We start from the raw sequence: 18699 nt of genomic DNA, 5'->3' as shown, positions 1-18699 counted from the left end.
GATGTGATTGCAGTAGAGAGGGTACAGGGGAGATTTATGAGGATGTTGCCAGGACTGGAGAATAATAGCTATGAGGAAAGATTGGCTAGGCTGAGGTTATTTTCTTTGTAACAGAGGAGGCTGAGGGGTGATTTAATTGAGGTGTATAAATTTATGAGGGGTCGAGATAGAGTGGATAGGAAGGACTTATTTCCCTTAACAGAGAGGTCAGTAACCAGGGAGCACAGATTTAAAGTAATTGGTGGAAGGATTAGAGGGGAGATGCGGAAAAAAACCCACCAGTGGGTGTGTGGGTGTCTGGAACTCACTGCATGAAAAGGTGGTAGAGGCAGAAACCCTCATCGCATTTTAAAGCTACCTGGATATGGACTGGAAGTGCCGTAACCTGCAAGGCTGCGGACCAAATGTTGGAAAGTGGGATTCGGCTGGGGAGCTCTATTTCGACCGGCACAGACACGATGGGTCGAATGGCCTCATTCTGTACCATAAATTTTCAATATTTCTATGTAAGATATAAATGGAGATGAAGCAGCATTGGGTGATAGCTGTTTTTCGGACAGGAAGCAAAGTGCTGGAGTGCGTGGGCATTGCTTGGATTGGAGAAGGTTTGGAAGTCCCACACCCCGGGGTTCATTAATGCTCCACTTTTCTCCCCGATATATAGATGATTTGGATTGGAGAAGGTTTGGAAGTCCTACACCCCGGGTTCATTAATGCTCCACTTTTCTCCCCGATATATAGATGATTTGGATTGGAGAAGGTTTGGAAGTCCTGCGCCCCGGGTTCATTAATGCTCCACTTTTATTCCTGATATATAGATGATTTGGATTGGAAATGGGGAACACAATACTGAGATTGGCTGACGATAAAACAGTAAGGGATGTGGTTAACAGTGAGAATAGTGAAATGTTTCAGGCGAACACAAACACGATAGGAGAAATGTATTTCTTCACGAAACTGTTAGAGGACACATTGCTTTGCCACAGGCATTAGTTGCTGCACAGACCATTGCATTTTTACGGAGAATGTGAGTCAGCATTTGAACCAGATGAACATTCAGGGTTTTGGGAGAGAGAAAGGAAGTGGGATTAGTTTTTGACTTATCTGGCTAGGAGCTGACAAATTGGCTCCTTGTGTGCTGTAAGTATCTGTGGAAGGAACCGGAACAAACCGCAGACCTTTTCTAACCTCGGAAATGTAGTGTTGGGAGTTCCTGACACTGCGGATTGTCTGTGGTTAGTGTACGGAACGGAAGGAGAGGCCAGTTGGTCATTTCTATTGCCGTTCCTTTGTACTGTGGTCCGGCAGGAGTCAGCTGATACTGGAGAGGAGACAAGGGGATTGGTGGAATAAAAGGGAAGACAACTTGTAGAAATGTTGCAAGAACTAATCAAGCCCTTTCAATCCACTACATCTAATACAACCTACTTGATTTGCAACAGAACATAAACAGATAAGACTGGTGGACGGCGGAAGTCCTTGTGCTGGGAGAGTGGAAATGTACTACAATGGTGCCTGGGGGACAGTGTGCGATGACTCCTGGGATCGACTGGACGCCGATGTTGTTTGTAGGCAACTGGGTTGTGGATATTCACTAACGGCGACAGCTCCGGTTTCCTGTGGACAGGCCTCTGGGCCAATTTGGTTGGATGAACTGAGATGCACGGGTAACGAGTCGGTACTTTGGGAGTGTGATTCATCACCTTGGGGAGAGCATGACTGTATTCATAAAGAAGATGTCAGGATCGTATGCTCAGGTAAGTGAGTCGACACAGCAAGAGGGTATTCATATTAAAGGAGTGAGGATTATATATTCAGATAAGGAACTAAAGACAACAGGAGTGTGTTCATATAAAAGGGGGAAAGGATGTACAATTATGGAAGGGACTAAACACTTGGTCCTATTCACTTGAAAAGATTGTGGATTAGTGTTGGATTAGCGATTGACTGTTTCCCTGTTTAAAATTCGGTGCTATTTACATGAGCGGATGTTGTCGTAGAATGGTATCAATCCGCTCTGCTGTAATCCTGGAACTTTAACCAATAATACAGTTCAGGCTGTGGCAGTCCCGCCACCAGAACCGTTTGTCGGTGTCGTAACTACTTTCTCTTCACTCCACCTTTTGCTCTGGGAGCGGCGTCAGACGATTCAAGTCTGAAATCGCTTTTTAAAAACGTTTATAGCCGATTTACTTGGTAAGAAATCATTTTCACTGCGCTGCCGTATAATATAACCAGAGTGTGGACGCTCCTTTAGGTGTTGAACATACTGGGCGGGAAGCGAAGCTCTAGCATGTTTGTGAGCGGGGCTCACTGCTGGCTGGGCTCAGAGCCCGAGTCAGTGATGACTGAATTGATCGAGACAGTAAATGGTCGGGAGTCATTACAGGTAAGGAGGCGGTATTGTTCACTGAAACTCTCCCCCTACCGTCCAGGAATGAATTTATAAAGATTGACAGTGAAGCGAATTCCATCAGATGATATTGACAGATTCCAGTATCAATATCCCTTCCTTACTCCATCAGATAATGGTGACAGATTCCAGTATCAATATCCCTTCCTCACTCCATCAGATGTCGGTGACAGATTCCAGTATCAATATCCCTACCTCACCCCATCAGATGTCGGTGACAGATTCCTGTATCAATATCCCTTCCTCACTCCATCAGATGTCGATGACAGATTCCAGTATCAATATCCCTTCCTCACTCCATCAGATGTCGATGACAGAGGGCTGTATCAACATTCCTTCATCATTGTCAATTACTGACACTCTCTTCTATTCACAGAGCATAAGGAGATCAGATTAGTGAAAGGACACCATCCCTGTGAGGGCCGAGTGGAGGTGTTCTATCGAGGATCCTGGGGGACAGTTTGTTACGATGACTGGGATAAGAAAGACGGCGAGGTGGTCTGTAAACAGCTGGATTGTGGATCAGTTACCGAGATTCCATTCGAAGCCCATTTTGGAGAAGGCACTGGGCCCATTTGGCTGGATAACGTTGAATGCCGGTCCGACGAGTCCTTCTTGTGGCAATGTCTCTCCACACCATGGGGTCAGCATGACTGTAAGCACAGAGAGGATGCCGGTGTGGTTTGCTCAGGTAACAGTCTGTGTTTAATCAGTGCAAGTACCATTCATGGATATCTTTATTACAGTGCATCATTGGCGCATGTGTCTTGTACTGCAGGAAATCAATCGTCAACGAGGAGCGACAGTTTCCATTCCTGTCCTGGGACACCTGACCACACAAGTGATCATTTAACAGGTAGTTTCCTTTTAAATAATATGGTCTTTACGTGGGATTCCGCTAATGAGTCATAAAAAAACTGAACTTCCTGTTGATTTGTTATTTTATTCAGGACAACAATTACGATTAGTTGGAGGAAAGACTAACTGTTCGGGAAGAGTTGAGATCATGTTCAATAACACATGGGGGACGGTGTGTGACGATTCCTGGGATAGGCGAGAGGCCCGTGTGGTGTGCCGGCAGCTCGATTGCGGCTCCGCCCTTGCCGATTCCGGGGAGCCCGTGTATGGGAAAGGCGAAGGCCCTGTATGGCTGAACAGAGTCCAGTGCAAGGGAAGCGAACTCTTCCTGTGGGACTGTCGGTCATCAACATGGGCTCAGCGGGTCTGTGCTCACAAAGTCGCCAGTGTGATGTGTTCTGGTAGGAGCAGGAACATATTTATTCAGTCAATGGACGCCTTCATTTATTCATTTCCGTGCTTCATAGGAAATCTCTTGTTATGTATTTTAAAAGCGAGAATGTAAAATGATGATTTCCTTTTAACTGATATTGAATATTCGGGTTTGCCATCTCCCCCTAAAACTGCAAAAAAACGACATGTACTTTTCAATAGAAGTTTATGTTGTTCTTTAATTTGTGAATATTGATTGATGCGGATCAGTAGTCACTCTGTTTACTGATAAGATGAGACTGTTTGTTGTTTCAAACATTCTATGATTGAACCATAACCCCTTCCCCCTGTTTCCTGTAACAAACCAGTTCTCCAGTTTGTTCTCTTCCTAAAAACAGCCTCAACTAAAATGTGCGAATTTCCCCCTTTCTGGAAGTGTTGTTTCATTGGAGCAGACTTGTCGCTGTTCCCACAATAAGTCGCTCTGTTTGTCTTAATCAAACTCCTCATTGCCCCTCCTCTGTCACTCCGTCTATCGTTTGTCTCTCTGCCCACAGTCACGGCAGTTCAAGTCGAGATTCATTGTGTCAACTGTTTTCAAACTTTTCGAATTGATAGGGCAAACAATAAATACAAATATATATTAGTATCTTTCATTCATGCTTTATCCCAATTTAAATTCATTAAATTTTGACCATAGTTACTGTCCCTTCAATCATGACATCCAACAAATCAACTGACCCACAGCCAGTTTGTCTCCTCTTCAATCCTTGTCCTTGTTATAAGAACTTCCTGCTCTGACCCTATCTCAAAGTTCCTCTTTACTGCGATAGTTTTCTGCTCCTTGACTAAAAATCCAGCATTAACTCTTGACCTTAGTTAGATTTGAATCGTGTCAATGGAGAAATCGCTGCTTTGGTTTGTTTATTTTCCTCGTGTCTGTTTTAGTTACAGATGTGCTGATCCCGGGGGTAATAATATCCACGCCCGTTGCCGTTTCCATCATCCTGGGAACCCTGTTGGTTTTTGTGCTGATTGCACTGACTGTACAACAACAGAGACAGTCGTCTAGAAGAGGTACCTTTAATCTTTGATCCTCGGTGATCAGCAGTTTTCTGTGTGTGTTAAGTGGCTGTAAATTGCTCGCTATAATGCCGGATCCCAGTTGCGAATCAATCACCTTCTCACACTTGAAAATTCATTCTCTTTTGGGGGTTTTGAATGTAACAAAACAGGGGTCGTTTATTCGGTGGATTTAGTTCTGTTCTGAGGAGACAGCAGTCGGGAGGAGTCCGGAATCTAATAAATTAAATATGTCTGTTTTGCTCCTGAACAGTGAAAAAGCGCAGCTTCAGTTATACGATTTCCAGACCGGGCGAACCAATTTATCAAGAAATCGATGACATTACAGCTGGAAGAGGATCGCGTGAGTCCCAGCCCATGACATGTTCTGTCTGTCCAGGTGTCGCTTCCCCCCAATAAAGCTCCGCTGCATTGAATGTATTTGGGACCAGTCCCGTGATATTCGGCCCTGTTCACTGGACACCTCCTTTCACGGTGAATATGGTGCTGTCTGATTTTTCAGATTATTAACTGTTGTCAGCTTCATGTTTGATGGGATTTCTATATTTCTCACTTTCCTGTCTTTTCCCCGTCCTCCTAGTTTCTAATTCTGAAGCTTTTTCTGAGTGTTTTTCCCTACTCTCATTCAGAAGATTGTGTCGATGTACTCTGAGCAGTCACTGTGCAGTTTATCACACTCTCCTTGCCGCAGAGGGCAGTGATGCTCCGTGTTGCTCCCACAGCTGGGGTCACTGAGAGCACTGCGGTTTAATAGTCCATACAATGAATATGATCATACTTATTGCAAAGACTCTGAGGTGTGAAGACTGTAAATGTATGCTTGTCTTTGTATTCTGGTGTCATACTAATTAATGATGGTATTTACTGGCGATCTGAACAGTTGACAAGATTTCTGTATGACAGCATTTGTGTATTTGAAAGAATTTAACATCTTCAATTTACATTAAATGTTCTTCACCGTTCTCATTTGTTTTGACAGTTTATCGATCTAATAGCGGAGAGATTGATCTGGAATATTATACCAGTACAAGTTTATCTCAAACCGACCAGAACTCGCAGAATCCTGAAGGTATGTAATACCCAGAACTGTGTAATAGTTTGTGACTGTTACATTCCGCATCTAATTACTCAGATCTGTGTAATATTTTGTAAATGTGCCTTTCGGTGTGTAATTACTCAGATCATAGAATTTTACAACACAGAAGGAGACCATTCGGCCCGTCGTGCCTGTACCTGCTCTTTGAAAGAGCTGTCCAATTTAGTCCCACACCCCAGCTTTTTCCCATGACCCTGTGAATTAGTCCCCTTCAAGTACATACCGAATTGCCTTGAAAAGTTCCTATGGAATCTGATTCCACCGCCCTTTCAAGTAGTGCGTTCCAAATCTGAGTGAAACAATTTCTCCTCATTTCCCCTCTAGTTCTTTTGCCAAATCTGTGACCTCTGTTTACCGACCCACTTGCCAAATGAAACAGTTTCTCCCGACTGGCTCTATCGAACCCCCTCATAATTTTGAATATCTTTTATTTCTCCCCTTAACCTTCTCTGCTCCAAGGAGAACAATCCCAGCTTCTCCAATCTCTTCACAAATCTGAAGTCCCTCATGCCTGATATCATCCTGATAAACCTCCTCTGTACCCTCACCAAGGCCTTTACATCCTTTCTAAACTGTGGTGCCCAGAATTGTACACAATACCCCAGCTGAGGCCTAACGGTTTAACATGACTTCCTTGCTTTTGATACGATACCTCTATTTACAAAGCCAAATATCCCATACGCTTTCTTACACACATTATCAACCTGCTCATTATATACTAAGATCTGAGTAATATTTTGTTAGTGACATTCGGTTTGTAAATACTTAGATCTGTGTATTTTCTTGTAAATGTGACAGTCGGTGTGTAATTAATCAGATCTGTGTAATATTTTGTGAATATGATAATTAAGCACCAGCCACTGCTTGAAACATCGACACAATGTTCCACTCAGGGTGACAAAGAACCCGGAATAATTAAAACATTTTCTCACGCACCCAGATCTCTAAACCGGTGATGGTGATTGTTTTGCCATCAGATTGTAACAATAGCCGTGATGTCAATCAGGAATCCAGGAGCTCCACCCGATGGGTTCCCTTGAATACTTGACAGGACGTGTGCGTCATTAATTTAGGAAAACTCTGTTTAAATGGTCTGGAAAAGACCGCCTTGCGCCTCCACCGCTGTTCTCCGCTAAAATGAACATTTCCTTTTATAGATAAGACCAGAGAACGCCTCATTAAGCAGAATTACGATGACATTGATTCTGGCCCATTGAATGGCCAGACCCCCAGCACAGAGGGTCCTGGTAAGTTAAACCCTGGGCTCGGAGGCTGCCGACTCATTCTTTTATTTGTAATCACATTTCTTTACAATTGCACCAGCCCAATGCCAATGATTAATCGCCATTCGTACAATTGTTTTACAATTTGCGTTGAAAGATCCCATTGGTGACTCATGCCTGTTGCCCTAAAAAGCCCGGAAATTGCTGTTGGTGATTAAACCGACGAACACTTAACCCTTTCATACCACACTCAATTACCTGATATCGTGACAACGAAATAAGTCCAGTTTAAAGAAATAAATCAAACTCAGTTTTAAAATAGCGGAGAAAGCAATTTCAATGTGTTCGCCAATATCTGCGGCAATAATTAACGCCTACGGTTACATGTTGATGAAGAGATTTCTCCTGAATTACCTATTGGATTTACTAGCCACTATTTTATATTTATGACCTCTAGTTTTGGTCTCTCCCACAAGTGGAAATATTTTCTTTACTTCTCACCTATCAAAGCCTTTCATAATCTTAAAGACCTCGATCAGTGGGGATGGAGCTCACCGTGTGTGAGGTCCCGCATTCCATCCCCAGCAGCTCCAAACGCTTTACCCTGCACGGGCTCGAGAGGCCGAATGACCTCCTGTGCTGTAACCATTCTATCGATCACCCATTAGCCTTCTCTTTTCCAGGACTGAGGACTGTTCCATATTGTAGATGGTCCCAAACTGTTCCCTGTAGTTTGATGTGTTTAATGACTGAGGATTATTCCATATTGTAGATGGACCCAAACTGCTCTCTGTAGTTTGATGTGTTTAATGACTGAGGATTATTCCATATTGTAGATGGACCCAAACTGTTCCCTGTGGTTTGATGTGTTTAATGACTGAGGATTATTCCATATTGTAGATGGACCCAAACTGTTCCCTGTGGTTTGATGTGTTTAATGACTGAGGATTATTCCATATTGTCGATGGTCTCAAACTGTTCCCTGTGGTTTGATGTGTTTAATGACTGAGGATTATTCCATATTGTCGATGGTCTCAAACTGTTCCCTGTGGTTTGATGTGTTTAATGACTGAGGATTATTCCATATTGTAGATGGACCCAAACTGTTCCCTGTGGTTTGATGACTGAGTAACGAGGGGTTTCTGTTTTTTTTTCTGAATTACCTTTTAAAACTCCTGCTCTGATTCCCAACAATCATTTCCTTCCAGCGCCAGTTCCGGGAAGTTGTGACGATGTTGAGGACGTGACCCCGAGCAGCCCGGATCGTGATTCCATGCTGGACAGAGGATTTCGTCTCACACTCAGAAAGACCGCGGATCACCCCGCCACAGACTGTGAGTTCAATTCAGCAGAGCGTCCTCGATAGTTAGTTCTCAGTAATCGACCGAGTGTCCATTAGTCTGTTTATTGACAGATCCCTGTCCAGAAATATTCGATTATTCAAAAAGTTGGGGAGGAAAGTGCAAATTATCTTTCTGGCTCTCCACATGCAGCAATATCAGCCTCTGTGTTCCCTCCCTCCCGCCCTGTCTTTTGCTCTGTCTCTCTGTCTGACTCTGCCTTTCTATTTATCTATTTATATATATATATATATTTAGCTATCGCTCTTTATCGTCTCTCTATCATCATCTCTATCTCTCTATCATCGTCTCTTTCAATCTCACTCTTCATCTCTCAACCTCCATATCTCTCTCTCCATCTTTCTACATCTATTCCTCCAACTCTCTATTTTTCTAATTTGACAGAAAGATTTGCCAAACCAATCAAAAGAATAATGTAGACTCAATTCTTATGCTGAGACAATGGAGCAAATGGCACTGGGCCTGGGGTTCATAGGACAAAGTTCGGTCAGAGAGACATCAACTGCTGCACATTGTTGCCAGAAGATGAGCTGAGGCCAGGTCACCGGACTCGCTTAACAAACAGCGCGATGTTGAGAAGGTTCTTCTGTTGAAAAAAAACGCTAAACTGGGGGGTCGGTGGTTGTGAGGGATCGACAGTGACATTTCACCTCCGGGTTAAAGTTCAGCCCTGAATGGTGGAATGGAAGTCTCCTCTCGTGCGAGCTGTAATTGAATTCAAACAATGTCGGTCCCAGTTCCAGATACAACCCAGTGAGCACTGGTCTACAGCATAAAACGGACCGGATTCAGCTTCAGTTGGCGCTAAATTGGCAACATTCCTGCAGGATGAGTGTGGGAATGAGAAAATATCAGACTGGGGCAATGGGGAGGGTATCCTGAGGTTGTAGTAATGTAAGGTTTTTGTGGCGGAACACGGGCTCTGACTGTAAACCGTATTATATTTGATGAATGAGCAGTTGATACCATCACTGATACACGCAATGGAAAGGAGTCCATGTCCTGCCAACAGAAGCGTCAGTGTCCACTTGTACAGCGCTCTCAGAAGTTTTCATATGGTGGAATTTGGAAATGCTGCTAGGAATATGATAAACACTAGGGGTCCAGTCCGAGGACGTGCTCCAACATGGAGCTTGATGCCTAGGAGTGAGGAGAGATAGATCCAGGTCTGTGCATTCAGGTGGAGAAATACAACGGCCTACCGTCACCTTCTCTGGACAACTAGAGATTGGCAATAAACGCCGGCCTTGCCAGTGACATCCCACATGCCGAGAAATAATTAAACAGATACTGAATGCAGATGGGTGATTTGTGAAAGGTTAACAGTGATGTTGGCGGGAGTGGGGTGGCGTGATACACAGCAGACCATAGTCAGAGACGTGGAGGGCGTGAGTTGGTGTCTATGGTAAAGCAGGTTGCAGAGGTAGATGGTCCGGACAGTGGAGGGATTCGTAAACAAGCAGGAGAATTTCCTTTCAAACGGAATGCGGGAAAGAAACTCGGGCACAGTCGGCCCCGGCCGCAACTCGGGCACAGTCAGCCCAGGCCACAACTCGGGCACTGTCGGCCCAGGCCACAACCCGGGCACGGTCGGCCCAGGCCACAACCCGGGCACGGTCGGCCCAGGCCACAACCCGGGCACAGTCAGCCCAGGCCACAACTCGGGCAAAGTCAGCCCAGGCCACAACTCGGGCAAAGTCAGCCCAGGCCACAACTCGGGCAAAGTCAGCCCAGGCCACAACTCGGGCACAGTCAGCCCAGGCCACAACTCGGGCACGGTCGGCCCAGGCCGTAACCCAGATTGATTTACTTTAACGGTGGACAGTTTTTAACAGTGAGGTGAGAGCTCCTGATCGCAATCCACAATTGGAAAGCTTTCCTCAGTCTTCTGTGCCATTGCCTCATTATGCGGACAGTTTGATTTTCAATTTCATAAACGTTATCAACTATCTAAAATGATCTTAAATTCTTAAATTGCAAATGTCCCAGAGATTGTGACACACATCAGTTTAAAATCAAACCTTTTTTTTATTCGTTCATGGGATGTGTGCGTCGCTGGCGAGGCCAGCATTTATTGCCCATCCCTAATTGCCCTCGAGAAGGTGGTGGTGAGCCGCCTTCTTGAACCGCTGCAGTCCGTGTGGAGACGGTTCTCCCACAGTGCTGTTAGGAAGGGAGTTCCAGGATTTTGACCTAGTGACAATGAAGGAACGGCGATATATTTCCAACTCGGGATGGTCTGTGACTTGGAGGGGAACGTGCAGGTGGTGTTGTTCTCATGTGCCTGCTACTCTTGTCCTTCTAGGTGGTAGAGTTCGCGGGTTTGGGAGGTGCTGTCGAAGAAGCCTTGGCGAGTTGCTGCAGGGCATCCTGTGGATGGGACACACTGCAGCCACAGTGCGCCGGTGGTGAAGGGAGTGAATGTTTAGGGTGGTGGATGGGGTGCCAATCAAGCGGGCTGCTTTATCTTGGATGGTGTCGAGCTTATTGAGTGTTGTTGGAGCTGCACTCATCCAAGCAAGTGGAAAGTATTCCATCACACTCCAGACTTGTGCCTTGCAGATGGTGGAAAGGCTTTGGGGAGTCAGGAGGTGAGTCACTCGCCGCAGAATACCCAGCCTCTGACCTGCTCTCGTAGCCACTGTATGGCTGGTCCAGTTAAGTTTCTGGTCAATGGTGACCCCTGATCGAAACTGATTGTATTTAATCCATTTACAGAGTGGGAATGAGACAATTAACTTCATTTACCAACAATGTTTTCTTTCTTCTCGTGGCAGAATTTTGGTTGAAATATTCCAACCGGATGTTTGATAATTTATCACCGGAAGTCCTAAAGTATTCGGCTCGATCATGGACGAATCTCGACTGACTGTCTCCACAGCCGTGGGTATTTTAGATGTTAGCTCATGTACGTTGCTAAGACAGCTTTATTTTCTGCTAAAATCCCTCCATGAAATTTGCCTTCTCAATCGATAGAATCTTATAGCGCAGAAGGAGACCATTCGGCCCATCGTGCCTGTGCCGACTCTTTCAAAGAGCTGTCCAATTAGTCCCACTACCCCGCTCTTTCCCCATTTCCCTGTAACTGTTTCCTTTTCAAATATACAAAAAGAAAGAAAGACTTGCATTTATATAGCGCCTTTCTCGACCCCCGGACGCCCCAAAGCACTTTACAACCAATGAAATACTTCTGAATTGTCGTCACTGTTGTAATATAGGAAATGCGGCAGCCAATTCGTGCACAGCAAGATCCCACAAACAGTAATATGATACTGATGAGATGATCTGTTTTCGTGATGTGGATTGAGGGATAAATATTGGCCAGGACACCAGGGATAACTCCCCTGCTCTTCTTCGAAATAGTGCCATGAGATCTTTCACGTCCACCTGAGAGGGCAGATGGGGTGTCGGTTTAACATCTCATAAAAAAGACCACACCTCTGACAGTCCAGCATTCCCTCAGTACTGATCTGGGAGTGTCAGCCTAGATATTGTGCTCAATTCTCTGGAGTGGGAATGAACCCACAATCTTCGAACTCAGAGGCGAGAATGCAGCCAACCGAATCACTCCAATACATCCAATTCCCTTTTAAAAGCTACTATTGAATCTGCTTCCACCACCCTTTCAGGCAGAGCGGTGCAGACCAGTAAGAACTCCCTGTGCAAAAACAAACATATCTCCTCATCTCCTCTCTGGTTCTGTTGATAATTACCTTAAGTGTGTGCCCTTTGGTTACTGACGCTCCTACCAGTGGAAACGCTTCATCCGGATTTACTCCCTATCAAACCCCTAACTATTCTGAGGACCTCTATCAAATCTCCCCTTAACTTTCTATGTTCCAAGGAGAACAATTGCAGCTTCCCCATTCTCTCCACATATCTGAATTCCCTCATCACTTGTACCATTCCAGTGAACCTCCTCTGCACCCTCTCCAAGGCCTTCACATCCTTCCTAAAATGTGGTGCCCAGAATGAGACACAATACTCCAGCTGAGGACTCACCAGTGATATATAAAAGTTTACCATAACTTCTTTGCTTTTTACTTTATATCTCTGTTCAATAAGGGAAGGGTCCCTTTTATTTTTAACAGGTTTATCACCTTCTTCTCTGTAACCTGCTCCAGCCTGACAACCCCACTCACCCAACTTTCCCCGCACTCTGGCTTGGATCTCTTCTAACTCTCCCTCCGTTCAATCTGCCATCAGCGCCTCGGCCTTCAGCCGGCGAGCTCCCACATTCTAGAATCACCCCGCTCCACTCCCCCGAGGATCAATTTCCCTCGGCCCGAGTTATACCCGGCTCTTCGATCAAGCAGCGACGAATGCCTCCTCCTCTCTCTCCTTCACGCTGTGTTGCTTTTATTTCACATTCTCTTTGAGGAGCCTTTGGATATTTTTCTACCTTAAAGGCGCCATTTCAAAAGCAAGTTATTGTTGTAAAATAAATTGATTTAATGTCTTTCTTCGATCAACAAACATGGGGAATTTGTTTAACTGATGTAATTCTGCGGAAAAAATGCATTTTGAATTGAATAGTTTTATCAGCTGATGATCTTTGTATCATTTTATGTCGTTGTTTTTACTCAAATATTGTTAATGAAGAATATTAAAAATATCTGATATAACAGACTGAGAACTGCGGTGTTTTGCTATTACTAAGGAAAGTTGCTGTCCTCACCATTGTTAGTATCGGCATCATCCGTTTTAGTTACATTTTTAATCAGACTATTGCGGTTCCAGCAGAATCACCAACAAACAAATATTCCAGTTTCTCTGAAACCCTCATGGAACCAAAGAGGGACATCGGTTTCAAAATGAAATATTCCTCAATTTGGATTCTGCTTCTTGCGAAATGTCCACCAGGGCCGTCACAGAAAAATGAGACTGAGTTGAATCCCCATCTCACACAAGCTATTCTTGCGGCCGAGTGTGGAGTTTAAGGAAAACAGTTATATAGGAACATAGGAACAGGAGTAGGCCATTCATCCTCTCGTGCCTGCTCCGCCATTTGATAAGATCATGGCTGATCTGTGATCGAACTCCATAAACCTGCCTTTGGTTCATATCCCTTAATACCTTTGGTTGCCAAAAAGCTATCTATCTCAGATTTAAATTTAGCAATTGAGCTCGTATCAATTGCCATTTGCGGAAGAGAGTTCCAAACTTCTACAACCCTTTGTGTGTAGAAATGTTTTCTAATCTCGCACCTGAAAGGCCTGGCTCTAATTTTTAGACTGTGCCCCCCACTCCTAAAATCCCCAACCAGCGGAAATAGTTTCTCTCTATCCACCCTATCTGTTCCCCTTAATATCTTATAAACTTCGATCAGATCACCCCTTAACCTTCGAAACTCGAGGGAATACAACCCCAATTTGTGTAATCGCTCCTCGTAACTTAACCCTTGAAGTCCGGGTATCATTCTAGTAAACCTACGCTGCACTCCCTCCAAGGCCAATATGTCCTTCCGATGGTGCGGTGCCCAGAACTAATCACAGTACTCCAAGTCCGGTCTAACCAGGAATTATCGATAATTCAAAGAGTAAATGGTGTTCAGTCAAATCCAGTGGTCATTAAACATCTGCTCCTGCCCTTGATTTCTGTTAAATTTCTAACTGGCATAAGGTCAATGGACAGACATCATGTAAGAGTTAGGGTGGGAGATGATGACCATGTGATAGGTATGAGTGGGATGTCCAGGCGTGATTTGATCTCTGGGTGAGGATCGAGACCTGGGACCGGGATGGGGACTGCATTATAGAGCAGTGATATTTATGGAATAATGTCACCTCTTGCCGGTGTGTACTACATCATACAGCAGTGATATTTAGAGAATAATGTCACCTCCTGCTGGTATGTACTGAATCATACAGCAGTGAGATTTATAGAATAATGTGCGGACAACACAGTGAACTACTGAGAGTTTGGTAAGTGTGGGAGTTCGGTGAAGTGGGGGAGGGAGGTGCTGCTTTGCCTTGCTTTTCCGAACATTTTCCACAGAGCGGCAGTGGACCTGAGCGTAGAAGACTGAGATTGGGGAATAAAAGCAGCAGCAGACCTGCATAAACTACTGTGCGACGTCACAGGTGAGGCAGGAGAGTCCGGGAGGTGAGCAGATTAAAAAAGGAGAGAACTAGAGCGGGAGGAGAGTCTGAGAGTCAAAGGCAAGTCATGGCAGCACAGCTTGCACCCGTGATATGCTCCTCCTGCACTATGTGGGAAGTCATGGACACTACCATTGTCCCTGGCGACCATGTGTGCAGGACGTGTGTCCATCTGCAGCTACTGGCAAACCGTATTTCGGAGCTGGAGCTGCGGGTGGATTCACTGTGGAGCATCCGCGATGCTGAGACTATCGAGGATAGCACGTTCAGTGAGGTGGTCACACTGCAGGTAAAGATTACTCAGGCAGAAAGGAAATGGGTGACCGCCAGGCAGCGTAAAATGACTAGGCAGGTAGAGCAGGAGTCCCCAAGGGCCATCTCCCTCTCAAACAGATAATCGGTTTTGGATACGGTTGGCGGAGTTGGCTTATTAGGGGAATGCAGCAAGAGCCAGGTTCGGGGCACCACGGGTGGCTCTGCTGCACAGGAGGGGAGGAAGAAGAGTGGCAGGGCTACAGTGATAGGGGCTTCAACTGAAAGGGGAACAGATAGGCGTTTCTGCGGCCGCAAACGTGTCTCCAGGATGGTAGGTTGCCTCCCTGGTGCGAGGGTCAAGGATGTAACGGAGCGGCTGCAGGGCATTCTGGAGGGGGAGGATGAACAGCCAGTAGTCGTGGTCCATATTGGTACCAACGACATAGGTAAAAAAGGGATGAGGTCCTGCAAGGGGAATTTAAGGAGTTACGAGATAAATTAAAAAGCAGGACTTCAAAGGTAGTGATCTCAGGATTCCTACCAGTGCCACGTGCTAATGAGTATAGAAACAGGAGAATAGACCGGATGAATGCGTGGCTACAGGGATGGTGTAGGAGGGAGGGATTTAGATTCCTGGGACATTGGGACCGGTTCTGGGGAAGGTGGCACCTGTACAAGCGGGACAGGTTACACCCGAGCAGGACCGAGACCAATGTCCTCGTGGGGGTGTTTGCTAGTGCTGTTGGGGAAGGCTTAAACTGGAGTGGCAGGGGGATGGGAACCTGAGCGGGGAGTCAGATGGGAGTAAAGTTGATAGCAGCAAGAGAGGGGAAGACCCAGGGGAAATTTACAATACAAATAGTACAAACAGTTGTTCAAGAACAAGTGAAAGGGAAAAGCGTAGAGCAGCAGAAAGAAAGTGTACCTTAGACACTACAGATAAAGTGAAAACTGGAAGGCGTAAGGCGATTAACCGAGCATCAAAGCTGAAGGTCAGGCTAGGGTGTGTGGCCCAACTACGATTTCCAAGGAGTACAAGGAATACATTAAATGAACTACAGGTTCAGTTTCAAATTGGAGGGTATGACATGATAGCTATTACTGAGACATGGCTGCAGGATGGTCAGGATTGGGAACTAAATATACCGGGTTATAAGGTCTACAGGAGAGATAGGGAAAATGGAAGAGGTGGAGGAGTAGCCTTAGTGATTAGAGATGAAATCACTTCAATGATAAAGTAGGATATAACGAGAGGTAAGCAGCCAACAGAGACCTTATGGGTTGAATTGAGAAACAGGAAAGGATCTAAGACTATGGTGGAAGTTTTGTATCGGACCCCTGGCAGCAGCTCTGAAGTGCTAGATTGGATAATTGCAGAGATTAGACAAGCGTGTAAGAAAGGCATAGTGGTCTTAATGGGGGGACTTTAACCTTCACATAGATTGGGGAAAGCAGACGAGCAACTGTCAAAAAGTAGTGAATTTCTTATGTGTGTTCGGGATAGTTTTCTACAGCAGTATGTCCTAGAGGCAACAAGGGGGCAAGCCATACTAGATTTAGTAATGAGTAATGAACCAGATTTAGTGAACGGCTTAATTGTGCGTGAACATCTATCCAATAGCGATCATAACATGATCGAGTTTAATGTAGGTTTTGAAGGGGAAAAAGTGAGTCAGCTGCTAAGATTCTAGACTTGGGTAAGGTCGACTTCAGTGGGATGAGACAGAGACTGTCCACAGTAAACTGGGCAAATCTGTTAATGGGTAAAACAACTGATGATCAGTGGGAAATGTTTAAAGAAACATTTAACGTGATACAGAATCGGTTTATACCCCTGAGGGGCAAGAGCTCCACTTGCCAAAAAAAAACAGCCATGGACAACTAAAGAGGTAAGGGACAGTATAAGACATAAGGAAAGGGCATACAAAAAGGCAAAAAATAGCACAGATCCTGGCGAATGGGAAAGATACAAAGATCAACAAAGGGTCACAGCAGATAATAAGAGCTACAAAAAGAGAGTATGAAAATAAATTTGCAAGGGATATCAAAACCAATACGAAGAATTTTTATTGTTATATTGGGAAAAAGAGGGTGGTCATGAGCAGTGTTGGCCCCTTAAAAACTGAAAGTGGGGATATTGTCATTGACAATGGGGAAATGGCGGACATGTTGAACAATTATTTTGCGTCAGTATTTACAGTAGAAAAAGAGGATAGCATGCCAGAAATCCAAAGAAAACTAATATTGAATCGGGGACAGTGTCTCGATAAAATTAACATTATTAAAGCAACAGTAATGAAGAAAATAATAGCACAAAAGAGTGACAAATCCCCAGGACCAGATGGTTTCCATCCCAGGGTTTTAAAGGAAGTAGGTGAGCAGACTGCAGATGCCCTAACTATAATCTTTCAAAGTTCTCTAGATTCAGGAACTGTCCCTCTAGATTGGAAAATTGCACATGTCACTCCGCTTTTTAAGAAAGGTGAGAGAGGGAATCCGGGGAATTATAGACCAGTTAGCCGAACATCTGTTGCGGGAAAATTGCTGGATTCTATAATTAAGGATAGGGTGACTGAACACTTCGAGAATTTTCAGTTAATCAGGGAGAACCAGCATGGATTTGTGAAAGGTAGGTCGTGCCTGACAAACCTCGTTGAATTTTTTGAAGAGATGACTAAAGTAGTGGGCAGGGGAATGTCAATGGATGTTATTTATATGACTTCCAGAAGGCATTTGATAAGGTCCCACATAAGAGACTGTTAGCTAAGTTAGAAGCCCATGGAATCGAGGGAGAAATATGGACTTGGTTAGAAAGTTGGCTGAGCGAAAGGCGACAGAGAGTAGGGATAATGGGTAAGTATTCACATTGGCAGGATGTGACTAGTAGAGTCCCGCAGGGATCTGTCTTGGGGCCTCAATTATTCACAATATTTATTAACGACTTAGATGAAGACACAGAAAGTCTCATATCTAAGTTTGCCGATGACACAAAGATTGGTGGCATTGTAAGCAGTGTAGATAAAAACATAACATTACAAAGGGATATTGACAGATTAGGTGAATGGGCAAAACTGTGGCAAATGGAATTCAATGCAGACAAATGAGAGATCATCCACTTAGGATCAAAAAAGGATAGAACAGGGTACTTTTTAACTGGTAAACAGTTAAAAACAGTGGATGTCCAAAGGGACTTAGCGTTTCAGGTACATAGATCATTGAAGTGTCATGAACAGGTGCAGAAAATAATCAATAAGGCTAATGGAATGCTGGCCTTTATATCTGGAGGACTGGAGTACAAGGGGGCAGAAGTTATGCTGCAGCTATACAAAACCCTGGTTAGACCACACCTGGAGTACTGTGAGCAGTTCTGGACACCGCACCTTCGGAACGACATATTGGCCTTGGAGGGGGTGCAGCGTAGGTTTTCTAGAATGATACCCGGACTTCAAGGATTAAGTTACGATGAGAGATTACACAAATTGGGGTTGTATTCTCTCGAGTTTAGAAGGTTAAGGGGTGATCTGATCGAAGTTTGTAAGATTTTAAGGGGAACGGATAGGGTGGATAGAGAGAAACTATTTCCGCTGGTTGAGGATTTTAGGAGTAGGGGGCACAGTCTAAAAATTAGAGCCAGACCTTTCAGGAGTGAGATTAGAAAACATTTCTACACACAAAGGGTGGTAGAAGTTTGGAACTCTCTTCCGCAAACGGCAATTAATACTAGCTCAATTGCTAAATTTAAATGTGAGATAGATTGCTTTTTGGCAACCAAAGGTATTAAGGGCTATGGGCCAAAGGCAGGTATATGGAGCTAGATCACAGATCAGTCATGATCTTATCAAATGGCGGAGCAGGCACTAGGGGTTGAATGGCCTACTCCTGTTCCTATGTTCCTGTGTTCCCAATAGGCGTACGTTGATGTGTCAGCAGTTCATTT

At 44.7% G+C, this 18699-nt stretch overlaps 1 protein-coding gene across 1 annotated transcript; it reads left to right on the top strand.

Annotated features, from left to right (window-relative positions):
* Nucleotides 1–1454: 1454 nt before the first annotated feature.
* LOC137335592 (antigen WC1.1-like) lies at nt 1455–11391 on the top strand. The gene is made up of 10 exons (XM_068000901.1): nt 1455–1757; nt 2790–3104; nt 3192–3269; nt 3364–3672; nt 4592–4720; nt 4980–5069; nt 5706–5795; nt 6980–7069; nt 8254–8379; nt 11184–11391. Coding segments are annotated over exons 1-10 (1488 nt in total). The 5' UTR covers nt 1455–1498; the 3' UTR covers nt 11186–11391.
* Nucleotides 11392–18699: the final 7308 nt, after the last annotated feature.

The sequence above is a fragment of the Heptranchias perlo genome, chromosome 20 (genome assembly GCF_035084215.1).
Source record: "Heptranchias perlo isolate sHepPer1 chromosome 20, sHepPer1.hap1, whole genome shotgun sequence".
NCBI classification, from domain to species: Eukaryota; Metazoa; Chordata; class Chondrichthyes; order Hexanchiformes; family Hexanchidae; genus Heptranchias; species Heptranchias perlo.
Note: the sequence above shows the minus strand (reverse complement) of the source record. Positions and strands in the feature narration are given on the sequence as shown.

Bases quoted from the DNA above. Each gene is read 5' to 3' on its own strand.
- LOC137335592 (XM_068000901.1), top strand. From the start codon at position 1,499: ATGTACTACAATGGTGCCTGGGGGACAGTGTGCGATGACTCCTGGGAT. The intron at 3,270-3,363 runs GTAGTTTCCTTT...TATTTTATTCAG, and splicing joins CACAAGTGATCATTTAACAG to GACAACAATTACGATTAGTT. The intron at 5,070-5,705 runs GTGAGTCCCAGC...TTGTTTTGACAG, and splicing joins TACAGCTGGAAGAGGATCGC to TTTATCGATCTAATAGCGGA.